At 34.4% G+C, this 22,531-nt stretch overlaps 1 protein-coding gene across 1 annotated transcript in view; it reads left to right on the top strand.

Annotated features, from left to right (window-relative positions):
• Nucleotides 1-7,318: 7,318 nt before the first annotated feature.
• The window catches only part of LOC149784887 (vitamin D3 receptor-like), a 38,420-nt gene continuing 23,207 nt past the window's right edge, over nt 7,319-22,531 (top strand). The window contains exons 1-3 of the mRNA XM_089978466.1: nt 7,319-7,405; nt 16,647-17,366; nt 20,257-20,404. Of these exons, the coding sequence (XP_089834592.1) occupies nt 16,755-17,366; nt 20,257-20,404 (760 nt within the window). The 5' untranslated portion in view covers nt 7,319-7,405; nt 16,647-16,754. The remainder of the gene's footprint in view (nt 7,406-16,646; nt 17,367-20,256; nt 20,405-22,531) is intronic.

Raw genomic sequence — 22,531 nt, 5'->3', positions numbered from 1 at the left:
CTGAATATAACTCTATACGTTAGGTCTTAACGATTTCATGGGTATATTCAATTTAACAAACCATTTCAACAAGATGAGATAAATCAAAATAATCTCATCGCAACAAAATTGAATAATAATAATATCATAAACGAATATATATTTATAAGAAAATTTATTTTTTCTACTGATTTTTCGTTAATTTAATGGGGTAAATAGTACTAAAAGAATGAAAATCAGTTAGATTTTATAATTTTGATGGGGTAAATAGTACTAAAATAATGAAAATCTCATCGAAAACAGACAAAATAAAAAATTATATAAGAATAATAAAGTAGAATTTAAAAATATAAATCTGAATTGCTTGACAAAGTCAAGGATAAATATTATAATCTGAATAAATATTAACTTTCACTTTCAAAATCCCTTTTACTATTTTCATTAATAACATTGTCATTGTCACCTGACATAAACTTTTACAACTGCCTCACGCGCGTATTAATATTTTTTTTTAGTTTCGTATTGTTGAGCTAATTCTGATCTGATTTTATCAATCATGCTTGAGAGAGATACGAATATTTTAACTTCTGTATCCTTCACATTAGCCAAAGATTGGAACATAGCCTGCTGGATCTGCTTTATAAATCTATATTCAGCTGGTAGTGTATATCTATCTTCAAATGTACATGCCTGTAATAATTCAAAATCACAAATATAAAAAATTCTGGATCAAGTTGAATTTGTAGGCCGTCTCTTTTTAATTTTTCGATTGCAGAAATAATATCAGTAATATTTTCATAATTCATTATAATATATATATATATATATATATATATATATATATATATATATATATATATATATATATATATATATATATATATATATATATATATATATATATATATATATATTCATTTATTTATTTATACTTACCATGGAATTAAACATGACTTTCTTCAGTCTAAACTTCAGTGGAAACTATCTTTTTATTTTAAAAAGTCTGGTAATACTAACACTGATGCACCAGTTTATTTGGGTGGGATGATTATAAATATATTTTCGAAAATTGATATGTTTCTAACTCATGGATTCAGTATACATAAACATGTTTGTTTTTTAATGGCTGATGTCATATGATTTGTGGAAGTCTCGGACCTTTAGGTAAACCTAATCAGCTAAATTTGTATTTAGTTCAAGGCAAAAATGCCCACTGAATTTTATCACTTGTAATTATCAGTTATTTTATTCAACTGGTTTCTTGTTGTTTGTTAAATTAAGACTGACTTTTCATTGTTAAATTAAGACTGACTTTTCATTATTAAATTAAGAATGACTTTTCATTGTGAAATTAAGACTGACTTTTCATTGTTAAATTAAGACTGACTTTTCATTGTTAAATTAAGACTGACTTTTCTTTCATTTTTTTCAGCTGCTCAGATAGTAGTCCCACAATGCAAGATGTCTACCCTGATATTTTATTTTGGTCATGGTCGACCCGAACAATATAAATATCAAGGTAGGCGTCCTACATGGTAGGGCTACTCAAATAGGTCTGATCCTAACGCCGTATTTTCATAACAGCAGACAAAATCACATATACATATTTATAAAATGGCACCAACGTCAATGCTTAACTCGTTAACCCAAGGGGATTCTTTTCATTTTCGCCTGAAATTGGTGTAAGAAATGCATGTTTTTAGTTACTGCAGAATACATCGGATACATCTGCTTCCGAATGATTTTTGTTTAGTCGGATGCTCGAGTGTATAAAAAGATGTTGTTTTGGGCTGGCTATTTCGCTAGCACATTTTGGACTTTTTTTTGTAAACGTACACGTGTGCAGTTCTGACCAGTCTGCTTTTAGGTTTTTGGTGCTCAACGTTTGGTATTTTGCAAAGTTAGATTTTTAAAGACAAAGAATTTGCCTGGCTTTCCTCACTGGTTATATTGACTGTTTTAAAAAAATTGCGCATCTTACGTACTGTTACAATAACTTTTAATTTCTCATTATTTTGGTGTATGATTGATGGGATATAGAATATACAGATTGGCCTTACTGATGTGCAACTCTTAAATAACAGAGTTTTTTAAATTTAATATATTTGGTAATTCATTAATTACACTTTCAGAAGCTGATATTGTCTATTCTGGCAAAATCCATTGTCCTTATTTCAATAAATGCTAATGATAGTATACTTTATACTACTGGGCTCATTTGTTAGAACAAAGGAGCAGTCAGGTTAGTTAGCCGAGTGCTTTGATCATGTTTCCAGAAGTATAATATCCAAAGAAATTTCAGCCACCGTACATGAAAGTAACATAGAGATATGCCAACATTATTTCCATTGTTCATGTTTCAGATGTGAACAACTTCACCTTGCAATCTACACTCGCTCATAAGTTCATACTATCTGTAGAGCGCCCCCTTAAGATCTCAGGCAAGAGATCCAAAGTAACGAACACAAACATATTTAATTTCTGGCCTTAAACAATCGTGTGTCACAAATAAGTTGTTTTTTTCCGACGTATTTTTGTAATGTTAGTATAGTTCATTTAGTGTCACTGTATAGCTACTTTTACTTTTTTGTCGTACTACTCACTTTGGTGTTATCTTAAATGATTTTGACGGTACAGAGCTCAGAAGCAGGGTAAAACTCCACGAAGCGTAAATGTGGCGCGCGGGGTTAAGGAGTTAAATTGATTGTAGCATTATACATCACTATTATTAGGTCACCATAGGCCAAACCAACCCGATCACTAGTTTCATGGCTGCTATCACTGCGTATCAACAGTAGGTAGAATTAAACTGCACAAGGATTACCTGACAGTCTTACTGTAGAAAATGTCTTGCATATTTGGAACAAATTGTGCTTAATATGTAATTCTCTCTCTCTCTCTCTCTCTCTCTCTCTCTCTCTCTCTCTTTCTTATGATGAAGATGGTTATGCTGCATTGGTCATGTATATCTAGTAATTTTCATATTCTACAGTATGAGGGAAAGGCAGCGACTCTAGTTTACACCATTTTACACATGTTCGGGTTGAAACGCAGAGCACTAGGAGTATAAGTTGTTTTATTTAAAGTCACCGAAAACAAAATTAAAGATTAAGATGGTAAAGTGCTTTGAGTACAAGTGACCAAGTTTTGATATAAACGAAAACTCTTTTGAAAAGGCAAGGACCTCCTCATCTGGAACACCATCATGGGACGAATCGCAGGGGAAAATGGTTGCGTGTTTTGTCATTCATGTAGCTGATACGTATGTCTAATACAAAATATAACAGCCACCCTCCTACCATAAATTTTTGAAACAACCACCTCTTTTTCATAATTATTTAAAGCCTGATAAAGTACTGTACGAGACCAATGCATGTATAAATCCCTTGCAAAGTGCTTGAAACACCGTACTCTTGTGAGCTATATGATTTGTGTAGAACGACGCCTTATTTATGGACTAGTCGTATTCCTTGGTTGTTGGTGTCTTTATCCAAGAAGAGTCCTTAATCCAGTTGTATGACCGTACGCTGAAGGATTACTCTTAACAGTGATGCCATAAAAACAGCATACACTTCTGCCATGGACAGAAAGACATGAATTTGTTTTTGTTGTGTATGTCTATTGTTACGTATATCTGATTTAATTCATATTTATTTTTAATTTAATTGTTTGTCAGTTTTAAATTTTTTATTCTGTTATATGCTATTGTAATGTAAATTATTCACTAGAGATGATACTGTTTCAGAAAATTGTTTGACCTTGACTGTTAGTTTATAAACAACAGGTGTTGATCTAAATTATGACCTTGTTTCAGAACTTATAGCTACCTTCGTAAACAAGTTCTATGTTATTTTAAAATGATTGGTTGTTTCCAAGGTCATGATGGGATTACATTCAAGATGTAAACAATGTTTTTTTATTTTTTATTTCTTGGAGTGAAAATGATTGGTTTTCTTCATGGTCATTTTTAGTGTACGTGACATAAACACGATCACGTGACCCCCCCCCCCTTCGATTTCGCAATTTCGGTTTTTCCTTTTTCCATTACGCGCATTTGTTAGTTTTAATAAAGACGCTTTGAGAGAGATTTCTCAGTTTTGTGCTTTTTACACTGATGTCAAGTTATTTTGTTGTAGCTAGATTTATAGTTCTAATTTTCTTCAGATCAGATGGATTTCAAAAGGATTAATTCTTTTTTTCTCTGGAAATATTTTGAGGAGTGCTCACACAGAAATTTTGGAAAGACATTGCTTACAAATTTAATTTGGATTTCCAACACCGGAGTGCCATTATTTGTATTTCTACAAGGAACTGTAGATAAGCACAGTACTGACTACAGCATACGTCATCGTCATCCATCTTGGATTTTCCATCAGGATTCGAACTTGAAATTATTAGAACATTTATTACTAGGACTTTTGCAATTTAATTCGTGGATTATTCTAAAATTATTTTTGGATTTGATTCTTGAAACCGTAAATTCTTCTTCTTTTATTAACAGAATTTTTCCAGGGAAATACATTATTTGTTAAATTTTAAAAAGCTTGTTGTTTTCACTCTTTCTGTGTTACTGTTTATTCGAGCCAATACACGTAACACTATGCGATTGTGCGCTTTTTACTACCCGTGAACACGTTAAGATTAAATCGTACCAGGGCAAGCGGAAGAAGGATACACCCAAGTTACGGACGTCTGCTTATTACAACTTGGTGATTATATGCTAAATGTTCCAACATATATTTTTGTGAAATACTTAATCTACAATAGAATCTTATCAAAGAATCTCTGACCAAATATATCCGCCGTGTTCTATTAATCAGCCTAGATGTAAATCCTATGCATCAAAAGTGAGTCTCATCCTATCTCGTAACAACTCAATACTATCTCGTAATAATGCAATAATATCTCGTAATAACGAATATTATTTCGTTTTAACGCAATGTTATCTTTTAAAAACGCAATAATATGACTTGATAACACAATGCACACTCGTAATAACTCAATGTTATCTCGTAATAACGCAATATTATCTCGTAATAACGCAAAAAAAACCATAACATATCATTCAATTTTATAAAAATATTAATAAATAATTCACTTACGAAGCACCTATCAAAAACTAAGGAAACCGCAAAATCGGATGTCCTAGATGTCCTTAACGAACCGAGTAATCAGCTAGGACTCCGGTCCTAGATGTCCTTAACGAACCGTGTAATCGGCTAGGACTCCGGTCTCTTGCTAAATAAAGTATAAATAACATTCAATCTCTAAAAACATTAATAAATAAATAACTTAAAGAGGCAATATCTAAAAACTTATAAATAACATAACGTAGGAAGCACACCCTAAACACCTAGACTAGTAATATCATAATAACCTTGAAAATCTCTCTTCATACATGATTTCTACTAACAACCTCTATAAACAGAATAGAACACCACCACCCCTTTTACCTTTTTAGAACATTTTGAAGAAGAAAAAAACAGAAAGAAAAAAAGAAAGAAAAAAAAAGAAAAAAGAAAAAAAATCAACGCAAGAAACACCAGGCAAATGCAACAGGAAACCAGCGATGTGAAGCAACCAGGACCGTTCCCGAGCTCTTCTTCCCACTAATGACAGCCAACCATTCAACTGTAAGGGACCTTTATGGACCCACAGATTGAGGCCAAACTATCAGGGTTCCTTGAACCCATAAAAGCCTGGGGAGGTGGCACCATTCCCTTCCCCAGGAACAACTAGCAGGCTGCGGTGCAGTCAGAAAAAAAGTGGCACATGCACATTTGTGCACACGCCACTATAATTAAACTCAACAACAATGTTATCTCGTAATAACGCAATAATATGTCGTAATAACACAATGCTATCTCGTAATAACGCAATGTTGTCTCCTAATAACGCAATGTTATCTCGTAATAACGCAATATTATCTCGTAATAACGCAATGTTATCTCTTAATAACGCAACATTTTCTCGTCATAACGCAATGTTATCTCGTAATAACGAAATACTATGTCGTAATTGCAATACTTTCTCGTAATAACGCAATACTATCTCGTAATAAAGCAATACTATCTCATAAAAGCGCAAATTTTATTTCTTTTACCTGACGATAATGGGCTTCCATAGATTATAGTGTGGTAAGGATGATATGGAAGTTAGTTTTGTTTTGTTTATGAGGGATATCACTCTGTATATTTTTACCACTTTTTGCATCATACTCTCTGTGGTTCAGTAAATGACTGAATGTTGAAATTTCAAAATACACTTTAAGCAGTAGGTGGCGTTTAATGATTACATTATTATTATAGGCCCCCCTCCAAAAAAAAAAAAAAAACCACTGCATACATGATAAACCTATATTCATTTATGTTAGATGATCGACAAACTCCGACCTATTACATTCCCAGCAAGATAAACTCAACAAACATGAGAAACTTACGGCGTGATATTCATCTGCATTAGAGGGCAGGCAAATTCACATTTCCCGCCAAAAATAGATGGCGTAATACAGACAGACTCGCCCCACATGATAAAACATGACGTAATATTCAGTTCAGTTAGAAAGCGTACAAACGTACATTTTCCGCTAAAACAGATTGCTAGACTGGTACAAACAAACATACTCCACTTGTGAAAAATACAAACCAAGATGGCTGCCTAATGTTAAATTCTCTTTCTACCTTGTTTAACGGGGGGGGGGGGAGACTCCTACAGTGCCCTACTATACTATCGTCGTAACATAAGTTCTACCGTACTTAAGAACATGTACTCTTGTCCGTTTAGTGATCGAGTCCAAATCTAATGGACGACGGATAATATTTGATATGTGCAGCTAATGTGGAATATTTTATTCAACTTATTCTCAAAATCTTTAGCCACCGCTTAGTAATATTTCAGTAATAGTCTCGTATTGTTACAAGTTACTAGAATGATAAAAGTTGCGTGTTAAAGCGAGTTAATCACGTTTACATACGTTCATTCCATTTGGTCTTTAAACAAGGATATAACAAAAAATATATGAACAGTTTTAATATATTTATTTCCAGCTTACACTTATATGCACTTCTGTAACTTATTGATCTCTCGAGTGATCACCGCTAAGACGACACTTCCACAAAAACATATTTCCATGCTACCACTATCGCAAACATCTACAACATTTTCGTAATAAAAAATATCATATTAATCTCACGAACATAGAAGGAAAGAAAGAAAGAAAGTGAATGAAGAGCGCGTAACCACATCCTGGTTCAGCAATACAGCCCGTTTTCCTGCCTTGAGTCAGCTCTCTAAAATGGAAGGTTTATTAAATCATTGTTGGTGTGTCGTGACATCCGGTGTCAATATGACCCAATGGATTGTCTGTTGTACATAAAACAAACCCGTTTCATGTAATAGTACAGGATGGTCATAGAATAATACGCATGTAGGTATTTCTTATTAGCTTAGGTTAAGGAAAATGTGGGTTCAGGTTTGATTATTGTTGTATTATGAGAAAACTGAATACGATTATTTGAACTAAACTTCAAACGATACAGTGCTAATAATATAATCGTTCAGTACCACGATAATGTGAAGGTATTGAATTACAACCAGCCACATTTTCTCTATCTTGCATTATTTTTCAACGATTCTTAGATATTGCATAGATGATATTTGCTTGAAGTGATTTAATAACGGATATAGCTCATCAATTTCTTCCTACGTACAATAGAGATTTGGAACAAATTACTATCAATAATTGCTGAAGCTCCTAACTTGCTATCTCACAAGCATGAGCTTTCCAAAATCATATTATAATGAACTAGTCAGCCCCAAGTAAGACCTAGTGATTGTCAGGGCTATGCCGGTTGAAGTCCATTATCTCATCGCCGCTACAGTAGCCGGATTGGTCTGAGTATGAAGGGATGGAAACGTACACTGACACTCTTTTACTTATTTCTGTCTTTGCTATCATTACTGTTCTGACTGTCCTATCCTGAATGAAATGAAGTTATCTAAATACTTTCTTCAGTGTTAGTATATTTTTATTCGTTTCATTAAAGAAATGTACTTTAGCTTAATCTGATGTCAGCATTTCAGGCTGAGCTGCAATAGACATGCAGCCAACTGAAATGTAGACCAACAGAGCACATTCATTTCCTTGTGTGAGAATTTGAATTTTTTAGAAAGAAAAAAAACCCTTAGGAGTAGGTAAAGACTGATTAAAACATTATGACTTTAATTTATAGAAAAGTGTTAATATGGGCTCCCCAGTGTTTGAGATATTCCAGAAATTTTACTTCTCATTTCAATGTTAGTCAACATCAGAACAAGTCATTATTTAGACAGTAAGACCTTAACTCCCAGAACACAAATATCAGGGTCAGTGTCTTACATTGTATTACTAGGGTGGCAAAAACCCAAGTACAAATACTGAGCTTTCATCAATGAGATGAAATATATCCATTATTCATTTGTAGCAATAACTTTTCTTTTCATTTTATGCGCAGTCATATTGGCTAGCAAAATGTGCTGTATAACATATAGATGAAGAAGATTTCATACTGGATTCTGCCTAATCCTACAGTGTAAGACATCAACCCTGATATTTGTGTTTGTGTGGCTGTCTTACTGCCTAAATAACAGTGTTGTGTATAGCAACAGGAGATGATTTTTTTCAGAATTTACTGTATTGTGAATTAAATCCAAATTAGTCTTAAAAGTTCTATCAAAAGTCCAAATGTAGCGAAATTCAAATTGAATTCCAGTGGTGTTCCAGATAAATTCCAATATTTAATATGCTGATGTGCCTATAGTCTCAAATGTGCTAATGTGCCAATGGCCTGGAATGTGGCAGTGTGTTAACATTCTTTTGATATGTCACAATAATATAATTCAAAATGTTCTTGACTGAATTCACGATAATTCCAAATTATTGGTTTAGCCCACGAAGAACCATATTTACTGTATATGTTGAGACACCTTATTTGTTGGGACACCATAAATTAATTGTTAAAGTAATTTTTTGTGCACTTAAGTTGTGAGACGCCTTTTAAATAATTTGAAAATGACATGTAAGAAAATGCACTCCAACATAAATTATATATTGTAAAAAAATATAAAACTGTGCTTGAGAAAAAATGCTTTATTCCACTGCTGCATCATCTCATAAACCCAACCCTTCTCCTGAACATGTATGATGCATCCTTTCAGTGGATGAATACATGCCGTGAAAAATTATCATTGGAGGCAACAAATCTTCTGTAATGAAAACTAGTCAATACTTTTATTTTTAAAATCTGCACCAGTTGTGCTAATTCTCATACATTTAACCCCCATCTTATCAATGCTCTGTCGTGCATGAATGGCAGATGCCTTCAAGCAGCTGGTTGATATTTCCCTCTCATGTTTGAGATTTTGTTGGATCCAGTTTTCAGTCGGATAACATACTCAAACCTTTGAGTACAACCAAACACGATTTGTTTCTGTATATATTTACATTAATGAACAATGTGTCATATGTTATCTGACATAAGTGATGCACACTACAGTATGGATGCTACATACAATAAGGAGTTAGTGGATATATTTTTTCCTTTAATGCATGTGGCCCTGAGTGGTCTAAAGATCTCACCTTTATGGATCACTGCCACTCACCTCTGTCTGCGTGGGTTTGAGTCTCAGGTTTGTCAAATGTGGGTATGTGAGAAAGCTTGCCAGTAACTTCTCATGGGTCGGTGGTTCTTTCTGGGGTTTTCCCAGGTTCTTCCTCCACCATTAATACTGGCCTTCATGTATAGCCTATCTTGTGCTGAAAAATGGCGTTAAACCCTACAACAGCAATAACAACAACAATGTTAACACTCATGATGAAAAAAAGCAGAATAAATGATAATAATACAAGGTTCATTTCTTACATTTTATTATCAAATAAGCATTTTGTTTATCTATTTTACTGCAATTTGCAGTGGGGGTGTGCAAATTCAACACAAATTTATAAAACATTCTTAGTTGCCAATAAGATTAGGCATTTTCTATTGAAACAGTATTGTTGTACATTCAGCTTGTACGTCTGTTAGTAATGATCTGAACATTGAATCTAAAATAATTGAGAAATATTAGTTATGTATTATGTTGTTTACATAATAAATATCACTAGTTAGGCAGACCAGTAACTTGATTTTGCTCTAAGGTCCATTACAAAATACAGATATACATATAATCTTTGAAAACAGCCAATAAATAATACATACATAACATAGTCATATGACTACCCAAATCTTGCAGCCTACAGTACATGTCCATTGTATCAGAGGTCCAGTAGTCATGTGATATCAATAATGAACTCCATTCTAATGTTTGTACAAAAAAAGCATTTGAAAATATTAAATTAAAGTCATGAAATCTTTGTAAAAAAAAACAAACAAAAGGACTTGTAATTCTCAACATATTTTTTCTGAGAACAATAATAAGATGACCTCTCTGGTGGCCTAGTGATTAGATTGTCCACCTCAGAAGTGGTAGGTCATGGGTTTAATCACCAGCTGAGTCATACCAAAGACTTACAAAAATGGTATTAACAGCATGTCTCGCTTGGTGCTCAGCATTAAGAGGTTAGTGTTAGGACTGGTCAGCATGGCGTCAGGGTAATGTGACTGGGTGTGACATGATGTTACATGTCTGTGGCATGTTGCCTCACTGCTAGACATCACTATAAACTGCCACACTGCCGACATCGTAGCAATATGTGTTATGTATATTTATTTTATATTGTATACCTGACTTTTGAGGGTTGTGGAATTTTGTGTACCTGGTTTTTGTCATGGTATGAAGTAGTGATAAAGATGTTTGTTAGAATTTAAATTCAATGAATTTTCCATTAGTTTTCCAGAAAATTCTGTTGTGTCACAAGTCAAGTGAAATATATATATATATATATATATATATATATATATATATATATATATATATATATATATATATATATACATGTATGTATATGTGTATATATATATATATATATATATATAGAGAGAGAGAGAGAGAGAGAGAGGGGGTCAAAAAATTCATTCCTGTTTTGAGATCAGTCTGTGGAATCACTTATTCATGTGCTCAGATTTAATTTGAGAAGAGTTATTTAACTATTCAATGAAATTACTAAGTGCTTATTTACTTGGGATTAAGAAATTATTGTGGAATTATTTTTAACTCGTTGAAAGGCATTCTTTATTAAAACTTAAAGACCTAATAATGTTCCCTACCTTAAATATTTTCAGCATGTTTTTTATGTTTTCTAATTTCATTGTGTTTGTTTTATGTAATAATATCATTATATATGTTTTTTATGTTATAGGTGTTTAATGTAAAACGCTTAGAGCTTCTAAAGATTAGGCGCTATACAAAGTCATTATTATTATTATTATTATTATTATTATTATTTATTACATCATTGTTGTACATCAGGATATTCAAGACTATTGGAATTCATTTGGAACATTTTATACTTATGGACTTGTGTTAGGATATTTATGATTATTTGGGATTTAATTCCTAATATTCTAAGTGTATTTTGAATTTTCACTTTGTATTCTAAGGAAATTGTTTGTTGAATTTTACTTTATTTGTTGGTTGTACTTCTTTTCTATGTCATATTTTAAGAACTAGATTGGAAACAATTGTGTTAAGCGAACATCTACCAATATCCTACACTTGATGAGGTATAATAAATGGACAGGTGTTAAATCACAAGTTAATTATCATAATTAAGGTAAAAAAAAAGTTGCAGTACATTTGGATTTTGCATGGTAGGCAGCCACTAAGCAGTGATTTCATTACTAATTAGTACAGAATGTATATGATATTAGGGTCTCATCTGTTGCTATGGAGGAGTCATGTGACAAACATTGTGTGTTCCATGTGGCATATGTCAAAAGTTGTAACACCAGTTCTGTGTCAGAATGCATGATCTCAAAGATGGTATCCTTAGTAATGATTCCAGACAGTTTCTTTGTAGTCTCCACTTGAATAATGTAGAACAGTTGTATTACGAACAATAAATGGATCTAACATTTAATTATAATTAGGTTACTGCATAGTATATGTTTATTTTCTTTCTGTTATTATGTGTTTTAAAACAGTTTTTATGCCAAAGAGAAAAGACAGTAAAATATAATGAGTAGACTCAAGAGCTCAAGTGGATGAATAATTACTAAATAGTAGTCATGCTAGTTACTTAGATATAGGTCAAGTGGATGAATAATTACTAAATAGTAGTCATGCTAGTTACTTAGATATAGGTCATGTTTACTGTCTTAGAACCATTTGCTGAAACACAGTTGAGGAATTGACTGTTATGTCAGAAAGATTATGAATTACATGCTAGTTGTTAATACTTTCAATATATTGATTGTTTCATACTGCATTTAGTTGGTTTTACCATGCAGAGATTTGAAAATTGCCATCAATGTATTGTTCAAAATTAGTTTGAGGTCAATGTCTACTACTTATAAACTATTTATAGATATCAGCATAGTTTGGCTTTGTTGTAAAATATAACCAGAAAATGAGGTATAGCATTGAACTAACCATGTTAGTCTCATTTGGTGCCAGTTACAGGGCTAACAATTATCAGTCTGGGGCTATTACATTTCTTGCTGTACTAACAGATTTTATAATTTCAGTAGTCTGATAGCTTCAGTTGTCATCAGTCAGTTAATAAAGAAGTAGTGAAGATTCAGTGGGATTAGTAAAATTCTCAAGCAGCTAGTTCTTCTGGCTACAAAGAAATTTATGTTCAATTCAATGCATTATGACCTGGTATTCAGGCAGAGCAAAATTTTTGTATCCCATGTCGCCAGGTTTGCATGACCATACATTGATTATCAGTAAGTGATTCGGAATAAGGTAATTTACCATGTTTTAACTTATCTTTTCATCTCTCAGTGATATTGGTGATTTTTCAAATGCTTTCACATCTAGATCGTTTATGCAGTCCTCACTTGAACATAATACAGACTATTCCATTAATATTGAAGAAAAATATTTCAAATACTGTTATTGAGGAGCACATGTAATACAGTGGCCTATCTCATAACTATAGATCAGGGGTAGGCAACCTAGGGCTTGTGTGCCGCAAGGTGGCACATCAAGAGGTTTTGTGTGGCATGCGAAAGGCAACCAAAAATTTCTCAGGATCAAGACTTACAAGGGGCCAAAGTCTTCATCAATAATGGATACGTGTAAAATTACAGAAGCAGGTGCAAATTATCAGGATTGAGTGAATATTCTTTACAGAAACAATGAAATAAGATTTTAAATATAATTTTGGTATTGGCTGTTTGTAACCATTTCTCTTTTCATGTAAAATTGAATAGATTTATGATGCACAAAACTATTTTAAACTGAGATGCATCTTTGCCATCTCATTTTGCATCCCACTACTGGTATTTTGCATTACATAGGTGTAATTTAGGATCATTACATAGGTGTACAGTAGGATCATTACATAGGTGTAATGTAGGATCATTACATAGGTGTACAGTAGGATCATTACATGGGTAAAAGGCAGGATCATTACATAGGTGTATGGTAGGATCATTACATAGGTGTACGGTAGGATCATTACATAGGTGTATGGTAGGATCATTACATAGGTGTAAGGTAAGATCATTACATAGGTGTAAGGTAGGATCATTACATGGGTATATGGTAGGATCATTACATAGGTGTAAGGCATGATCATTACATAGGTGTATGGTAGGATCATTACATAGGTGTAAGGTAGGATCATTACATAGGTGTAAGGTAGGATCATTACATAGGTGTAAGGTAGGATCGTTAAATAGGTGTAAGGTAGGATCATTACAAAGGTGTAAGGTAGGATCATTACATAGGTGTTATGTAGGATCATTAAATAGGTGTAAGGTAGGATCATTACAAAGGTGTAAGGTAGGATCATTACATAGGTGTAAGGTAGGATCCTATCTGTCATGATTGATTAATTTATGTCCAGGTTAACCGAATTTTGTGTTAATGCAACCTCTATATTTAGGATAAAGTTCTTAAGGCAGAGGCTGCCAGAAATGTGTACAGGTTGGTTACTTTCATAAACTTCAACAGTTCATTATGTTTTAAAACTTGTTTTTTTTTTTTTTAAAAGTAACATGTCAATATATAGGTGTGAGAATGTTCACTATAATTTCCAATACTTTTTGGATTCTCTTTAGAGCAGGTACTTTCAGAATTATACCTATGCTAACTCTCAAACTTCCCTACCTAGCCAACCAGACACAGAGTGAAGTAATTGACTTGGTTACTAATTGTACTCAGGAGGCCTGAAAATCCAAGTACTTATAGCAATACTCGTTGTACTAAGGAGTCCTGAAAACAGAAATGTACCCTGTAGTCCTGAGTCCATTTTGAAAGTGGAAATGTGCCCATGGTCTAGAGCCTACTTTGAAAACGGAAATCTGCTCTGTGGACTAGAGTCCATTTTGAAAATGGAAATGTACCATATATTGTAGAGTCTAGTTTGAAAATTTGAACTCTGTACTCCAAATTACATTTGGAATACAAGCAAAATTTAAGACTTTTCTCAATAATACTTTAAGTTAATTAGCAAAACCTAAGTTGTTGTTGTAGGGTTTAATGCCATAGGCTATGCATGGCAGCCAGTATTATTGGTGGAGGAAGAACCCAGGAAAACCCCCAGAAAGAACCACTGACCCACAAGAAGCTACTAGCAAGCTTTCTCACATACCCACATTAGCCGAATCCGAGACTCGAACCCACGCAGACAGAGGTGAGATGGCAGTGATCTGTAACGGAGAGCACTTTAGACCACTTAGACCACTTGGCCAAAACCTAAGTTAATTAGCAAAATTGGAAAATTTGAGCATTTCATAATTATCAAAGATGGTTGTGTTTTCTTCTTCAGGTATGTTTACTTGTGAACCATAGAAAATCATTTTTAGGAAAAGACCAAGAATGTTTCATTCCATTATTTCATATGTACATTTTTTGTTGACTCAGTATAACTTGTATTCACAATAAAATGACAACACAGACCTCACTGAATATATGTCAGTTTACTAACCAGACTGTTAATCCCTTCTTTGTCTTGCACATTTGTGTCATTCTACCTGACTGTGAAACTGCAGCATGTTAACCTACTGTTTTTAAAGCATGCTGTATACTATCCATTATTAATGAGAAGATTTTCTTCTGTTTACATTTAATTCCATTTAGAAATACATCTAGCTAATGAGTAAACAAATTCATTTGATGACCTGCTCACTCACTCATTTCATGCTCATTATTGTCAGTCTTTTCCTTAGCATAGTTAAATGTATCTAATTTTAAACTTCAGCATTTTCAATCTAAATTGAGAAAGCAAAAATAAAGGAAATCATACTTTGGATTTGCATTTAAGTTAAGGCTATTCTTGGTAGCCCGATATTCTTGAACTTGCAGGTTATTATACAAACCTAGTTTGAATGAATGTTTGATATGACATTGAGAAAATCACTTTGCTCCCATTTCCTCAGTATGACAGTGAGAATAGCACTTTGCTCCCATTTCCTCAGTATGACATTGAGAAAAGCCCTTTGCTCCCATTTTGTCAGTATGACATTGAGAAAAGCACTTTGCTCCCATTTCCTCAGTATGACATTGAGAAAAGCACTTTGCTCCCATTTCCTCAGTATGACATTGAGAAAAGCCCTTTGCTCCCATTTCGTCAGCATGACATTGAGAAAAGCCCTTTGCTCCCATTTCCTCAGTATGACATTGAGAAAAGCACTTTGCTCCCATTTCCTCAGCATGATGTGTCCAATAATTTTTCTAAGTGCCATTAAAACCAAAAAAAACCAACAAAACATTGAATGGGTGCTTTGTTTTTGTAGGCAACCATTATTAAAAAAATATAAAACATTGACAATACACTGGAAACTTTGGACAAGATGCTTGCTTTGCATAATTTGAACACAACCAGAAATGTCTCTTTATAGTGAATTGAATTGATTTGCTTGTGTAAAGTACGTATTATTTAGAATGCAACTTCTGAGTTCTCTGCAGTTGCAGTGTCAAAAGTGTTCCATGTGTGTGCTGGATTACATTTTGAAAGGTACTCATATGTGTACTCCATGCATGTGCTGGACTACATCATTGTAGGTGCTGAAGTACATTTGGACAGGTACTCATATGTGTACTTGGCATATGTGCTGTCCAGGAATACATTTTGAAAGGTACTCATATGTGTACCCCCATGCATGTGCTGGAGTACATTCTGTGTATGTGCTGAAGTACATTTGGACAAGTACTCATATGTGTACTTGGCATGTCTGCTGTCCAGAAGTACATTTTGAAAGGTACTCATATGTGCACTCCATGTATGTGCTGAAGTACAGTTTAAGACATACTTATGTGTATTCAGTGTGTGTGCTGGATTACTTTTGAAAGGTACTCATATGTGTACTCCATGTATGTGCTGGAGTACATTTGGAAAGGTTCTCATGTATGTAGTCCTAACTAGGAAAGCTTCAAGACAGAAGTGCTTGTGTTTAGATTCTAAATTGATTGCACAGAAGTATTTATTTTTGTACTTATGTACTGAACCGATTGCCCCATGCCTGCCACTCATACATGCACACATACACACTAACAATGTCTAATTCACTATTTTTCAGATGCAGAATTAGGTACAGGTGTATGTATTGATATTGAAGTGGTTTTGTGTTGAACTAACTAGATAAGGAAGCTTACTGATAAAGTTATTAGTCCCTGTCCCAGTCAATATGGCTAAAGTTGTTTCATCACAGAATAACACTGGTCAACAAAGTGATCAAACACTACCAAATCCTTCTACAGCTTCAAATCCCAATCTAGGGAGACAGAATTTAGATTTAACTAGACTTGAGATGATGGAAATGTACCAAAAGCATGCAGGTTTTGATTATCTGAATTTGCCATTATCAGTCAGCTCCAGTAGCACAGATGATTCTGACAATGACCTGGAAGAGATGGTAAAATTAGAACTGTTTCAAGATTCACCACTTTTCCAAAGGATAAATTCTCAGATTCAAAAGCAGCAGCAGATTGCAAAAGAAAGACAAGAAAATCAAGCAGTTGGGGCCTTAACAAAACAGAGGAATGAGGAATTGCTCCATGCTAGCTTACAGTCAGAAATTGACATTGAAAATGTAAGTTTTGACAGTAGTGGTGAGAGGTCAAATAAACTGATAAAGCTAGAACCAGTCTCGTCTCAGCATGATGATAGTCGAAGAAGTCCTGACAGTGCTCAAATGAAAAAAGTAACAAGTACAACTCCCACCCTTCCCCCATGCAGGATCTGTGGAGAGAGGGCATCAGGGTTTCATTATGGGGTGAACACCTGTGAGGCATGCAAGGTAAATAAAATCTGTATAGGTAATAGAAATTTCTGTACAATAAGTTTTATGTGCAGTGTTCTTCTTAAGGCTATAACAATGAGTGATATTCATCACAAGGCAATAACACTAGGTGATATTCTTTACAAGGCAATAACACTGGTGATATTCTTTACAAGGCAATAACACTAGGTGATATTCTTTACAAGGCAATAACACTGGGTGGTATTCTTTACAAGGCAATAACACTGGGTGGTATTCTTTACAAGGCAATAACACTGGGTGATATTCTTTACAAGGCAATAACACTGGGTGATATTCTTTACAAGGCAATAACACTAGGTGATATTCTTTACAAGGCAATAACACTGGGTGATATTCTTTACAAGGCAATAACACTGGGTGATATTCTTTACAAGGCAATAACACTAGGTGATATTCTTTACAAGGCAATAACACTGGGTGACATTCTTTACAAGGCAATAACACTGGTGATATTCTTTACAAGGCAATAACACTGGGTGATATTCTTTACAAGGCAATAACACTGGTGATATTCTTTACAAGGCAATAACACTGGTGATATTCTTTACAAGGCAATAACACTGGGTGATATTCTTTACAAGGCAATAACACTGGGTGATATTCTTTACAAGGCAATAACACTGGTGATATTCTTTACAAGGCAATAACACTGGGTGATATTCTTTACAAGGCAATAACACTGGGTGATATTCTTTACAAGGCAATAACACTGGGTGACATTCTTTACAAGGCAATAACACTGGTGATATTCTTTACAAGGCAATAACACTGGGTGATATTCTTTACAAGGCAATAACACTGGGTGATATTCTTTACAAGGCAATAACACTGGTGATATTCTTTACAAGGCAATAACACTGGTGATATTCTTTACAAGGCAATAACACTGGGTGATATTCTTTACAAGGCAATACCACTGGGTGATATTCTTTACAAGGCAATAACACTGGGTGATATTCTTTACAAGGCAATAACACTGGGTGATATTCTTTACAAGGCAATAACACTGGTGATATTCTTTACAAGGCAATGACACTGGGTGATATTCTTTACAAGGCAATAACACTGGGTGATATTCTTTACAAGGCAATAACACTGGGTGATATTCTTTACAAGGCAATAACACTGGGTGATATTCTTTACAAGGCAATAACACTGGGTGATATTCTTTACAAGGCAATAACACTGGGTGATATTCTTTACAAGGCAATAACACTGGTGATATTCTTTACAAGGCAGTAACACTGGGTGATATTCTTTACAAGGCAATAACACTGGGTGATATTCTTTACAAGGCAATAACACTGGTGATATTCTTTACAAGGCAATAACACTGGGTGATATTCTTTACAAGGCAATAACACTGGGTGATATTCTTTACAAGGCAATAACACTGGTGATATTCTTTACAAGGCAATAACACTGGGTGATATTCTTTACAAGGCAATAACACTGGGTGATATTCTTTACAAGGCAAGAATACTGGGTGATATTCTTTACAAGGCAATAACACTGGGTGATATTCTTTACAAGGCAATAACACTGGGTGATATTCTTTACAAGGCAAGAGTACTGGGTGGTATTCTTTACAAGGCAATAACACTGGGTGATATTCTTTACAAGGCAATAACACTGGGTGATATTCTTTACAAGGCAATAACACTGGTGATATTCTTTACAAGGCAAAAACACTGGGTGATATTCTTTACAAGGCAATAACACTGGGTGATATTCTTTACAAGGCAATAACACTGGGTGATATTCTTTACAAGGCAATAACACTGGTGATATTCTTTACAAGGCAATAACACTGGGTGATATTCTTTACAAGGCAATAACACTGGTGATATTCTTTACAAGGCAAAAACACTGGGTGATATTCTTTACAAGGCAATAACACTGGGTGATATTCTTTACAAGGCAATAACACTGGGTGATATTCTTTACAAGGCAATAACACTGGGTGATATTCTTTACAAGGCAATAACACTGGGTGATATTCTTTACAAGGCAATAACACTGGGTGATATTCTTTACAAGGCAATAACACTGGTGATATTCTTTACAAGGCAATAACACTGGGTGACATTCTTTACAAGGCAATAACACTGGTGATATTCTTTACAAGGCAATAACACTGGGTGATATTCTTTACAAGGCAATAACACTGGGTGATATTCTTTACAAGGCAAGAGTACTGGGTGGTATTCTTCACAAGTAAGGAACACTGGTGATATTCTTCACAAGTCAGGAACACTAGCTGGCATAAAATTGTCACCTAGGTTTTTGTCTTATGTAGAATTTTACGTTTTCCATATTTTTAAATAATTATGTCACTTCCTTTTTTCACTGTTTTTATACCTTCATTAGACTGTGTATGGTAAAGACATGGTACCCTTGGGTTTCAACTCCTTTCTTGTGCTCTAGGAAACATTTGCACGCAGCAGCATTGTACATAATTAAAAATAACAAGTTGTGATAAAGAAGTTGAAAACAAGAAAGGTCTGAAGTTTTCAAGATATAGTTAGCAAGCAGTGGTATATATTACCTTTTGTTGGTCCATTTTGGTGGAAGTTCAACACTGTGATGACGTATATATTTGCGTGTTTGAATTCAAAATAATATTACTTTGAAAGACATATGGGCCCTGATTGCACATCCTGCTGTCTTTGGTTTCAGCAGTGTAACTTCAATAATTTTGCAGTTAAATTTATTGTGCATTATAAATTGATGAGACTGTGAATAAATTTATTTCTATCATTCCACAAAATCATTTAAAGGATTAATTGCCCTGACTGCTTTCCCAGTACAGGCTTCTCTATTTCCCTATGCAATGCTTGCTATATAGCTGCATTTCTTTTGCAAGGGTTTCTTCCGCCGTAGCCTGAAAAAGATGAAAATAGATTATAAGTGTGTTGGAAAGAATAATGACTGTTTGATAGCTCCAGGCAAAAGGAATAGCTGTCCCATGTGCAGATACAACAAGTGTATTGCTGTTGGCATGTCCAAAGATGGTAAGTAGCTAGAATGCATGCTTCAGAGAATCCATACTTGTGCAGATACAACAGTTGTATTGCTGTTGGCATGTCCAAAGATGGTAAGTAGCTAGAAAGCATGCTTGAAAGAATCCATACTATTTGTTGTCATGCAAGACAATAAGTCTCTTGATTATGATGCTTAGAAGATGGGTATGGTCATGGAGTCCTTTTCATTATTTATTAGTAGAATTATAGATATCGTGAACTTCATTATAAGTTGACAATATTATAAAAATGGTATATTCTATGGCTCCTGTGTTTAGCATTATAATCAGGGATAACTATAAAGTTATGCAGATTCAGATCTACAAATAAATTCTTGCCCAGCAGTTCATTGTCTGTGCTATTCTTTAAATTCTTGCCCAGCAGGTCACTGTCTGTGCTATTCTTTAAATTATTGCCCAGCAGGTCAGTGTATGTGCTATTCTTTAAATTCTTGCCCAGCAGGTCAGTGTCTGTGCTATTCTTTAAATTCTTGCCCAGCAGAAGAGAACAAATGGCACTGAACCCTGTCTGCTAGTGCATTATACATTAGAAAATCTGGACTCTGTTATTTGTAGTTTGATGCATATGTACAGAAAATTAAAAGTACTTAGATGTTTGAAACACAGTGGTCGTTCCTTATAAGATTGTTAAAGGGAACCATAAAAATATGATCAAAGCAGCAGAGGAAAAAGAGATGATTCATGTACAAGATTTTTAACAAGATTGGAGGAACTCTCTCTTGCAGTGATTCCTTGTATCTCCCTTACTCTGCAATGGTTAACGAGCTTTCTAAAGGTTTTTAAGGGCCAGTAGTTTGATAGACAGTGTAAAGGGTGGTCTGTCCCACATCTGAATTGAAACCTTTGGTCTCTGCAGTTAGCTGTAGGGTTTACACCCCTTTCTGGTCCCTTAAGCCTCTCACTTTGGAGACAGGAGTGGCATGAGTGGATATTTTCACAGGTACATGGCGTGCCTTCAAGTTAAAACACTTGAGGGCTTACAACTAAAGGCTAGGTCTTTACTTACAATAGTCTTGCATGATGACATTTCTTAACTCATTAACCCTTGGTGCCGCATTTACGTGGCAGGAGGTAGTAGTCTACTGCCGAGCTCTGTAGCGTCAAGGTCATGTATGATGCACTAAAATGGGTGGTATAATAGAAAGGTAGACAGATGTAGCTCTACAGTGATACCAGATAATCTGGAAGTTCTAGTTGCAGTACAAAATACAGATGGCAAAAACGAAATATTTTGGACCTGTTTTTTTTTTCCACCCAAAATTCGCCCGTGGTCAGAATCCAATTTTGTGTCCAGATTTTAGACTTTTTGGCTTCATATCTAAGGCAGACTGGTCTGAACTGCACACAGACAGGTGAACCTTTGCAAAAAAGTAGGATATGGTGGGCATTTTAAATAGAGAGTGGTCTCAATACAAAACTGATGGGTCCTTTAAGCCAAAAAAAAATAAAGAAAAGAACTCTAACTTTTACCCTTCCGCTCATGCGCGAGCAAAATAACCAATGGAAAATTATGTTTCTAACACAACTAGGCATTAGGCTAATGGAAAATCTCTTGGAAGTTGATGTTTTAGGATGTATTCAGAAATAGCCCCCAAAATGTGTTTCTGACTCACATTTCAGGCGAAAATGTCAAAAACCTCCAGGGGTTAATGAGTTCAGTGGCCTCTTTCAGCCAGCTGAACGAGGAATCTCTGTCACCAGCTGCTTTTAAATATTTGTTTGGAAGCAATGGCCAAAACATACGTTATCCATACCCATGGCTTTACAGTAGTACCTCAGATGCTTCAAACTGCAAATATTTGTTCATGCATAGCAACTGTATAATGAAACTGTTGATAATAGGATTTTTTTTAAAAATGGCATCTTGCAAGAGATACGTGTTGAAGACAAAAGGGAAAATAAGCCTCTTAATCAATATTAAAAATCAGTTCAGAAGACTCTAAAGGAATATTATTTTTGGGAATAAAACCAGGAAGGGATAAAATTATGTTTATTGGACATAACATATCAGTTTGAGTATGTCTCTACTTATGGATTTTCTGGCTACAAAAATTGGGGGAATGTTTTGAATATTTATTGACCTTTCTTCTTTTGTTAT

The sequence above is a fragment of the Sinohyriopsis cumingii genome, chromosome 13, assembly GCF_028554795.1.
Source record: "Sinohyriopsis cumingii isolate HCF-2022 chromosome 13, ASM2855479v2, whole genome shotgun sequence".
Taxonomy (NCBI): domain Eukaryota; kingdom Metazoa; phylum Mollusca; class Bivalvia; order Unionida; family Unionidae; genus Sinohyriopsis; species Sinohyriopsis cumingii.
Note: the sequence above shows the minus strand (reverse complement) of the source record. Positions and strands in the feature narration are given on the sequence as shown.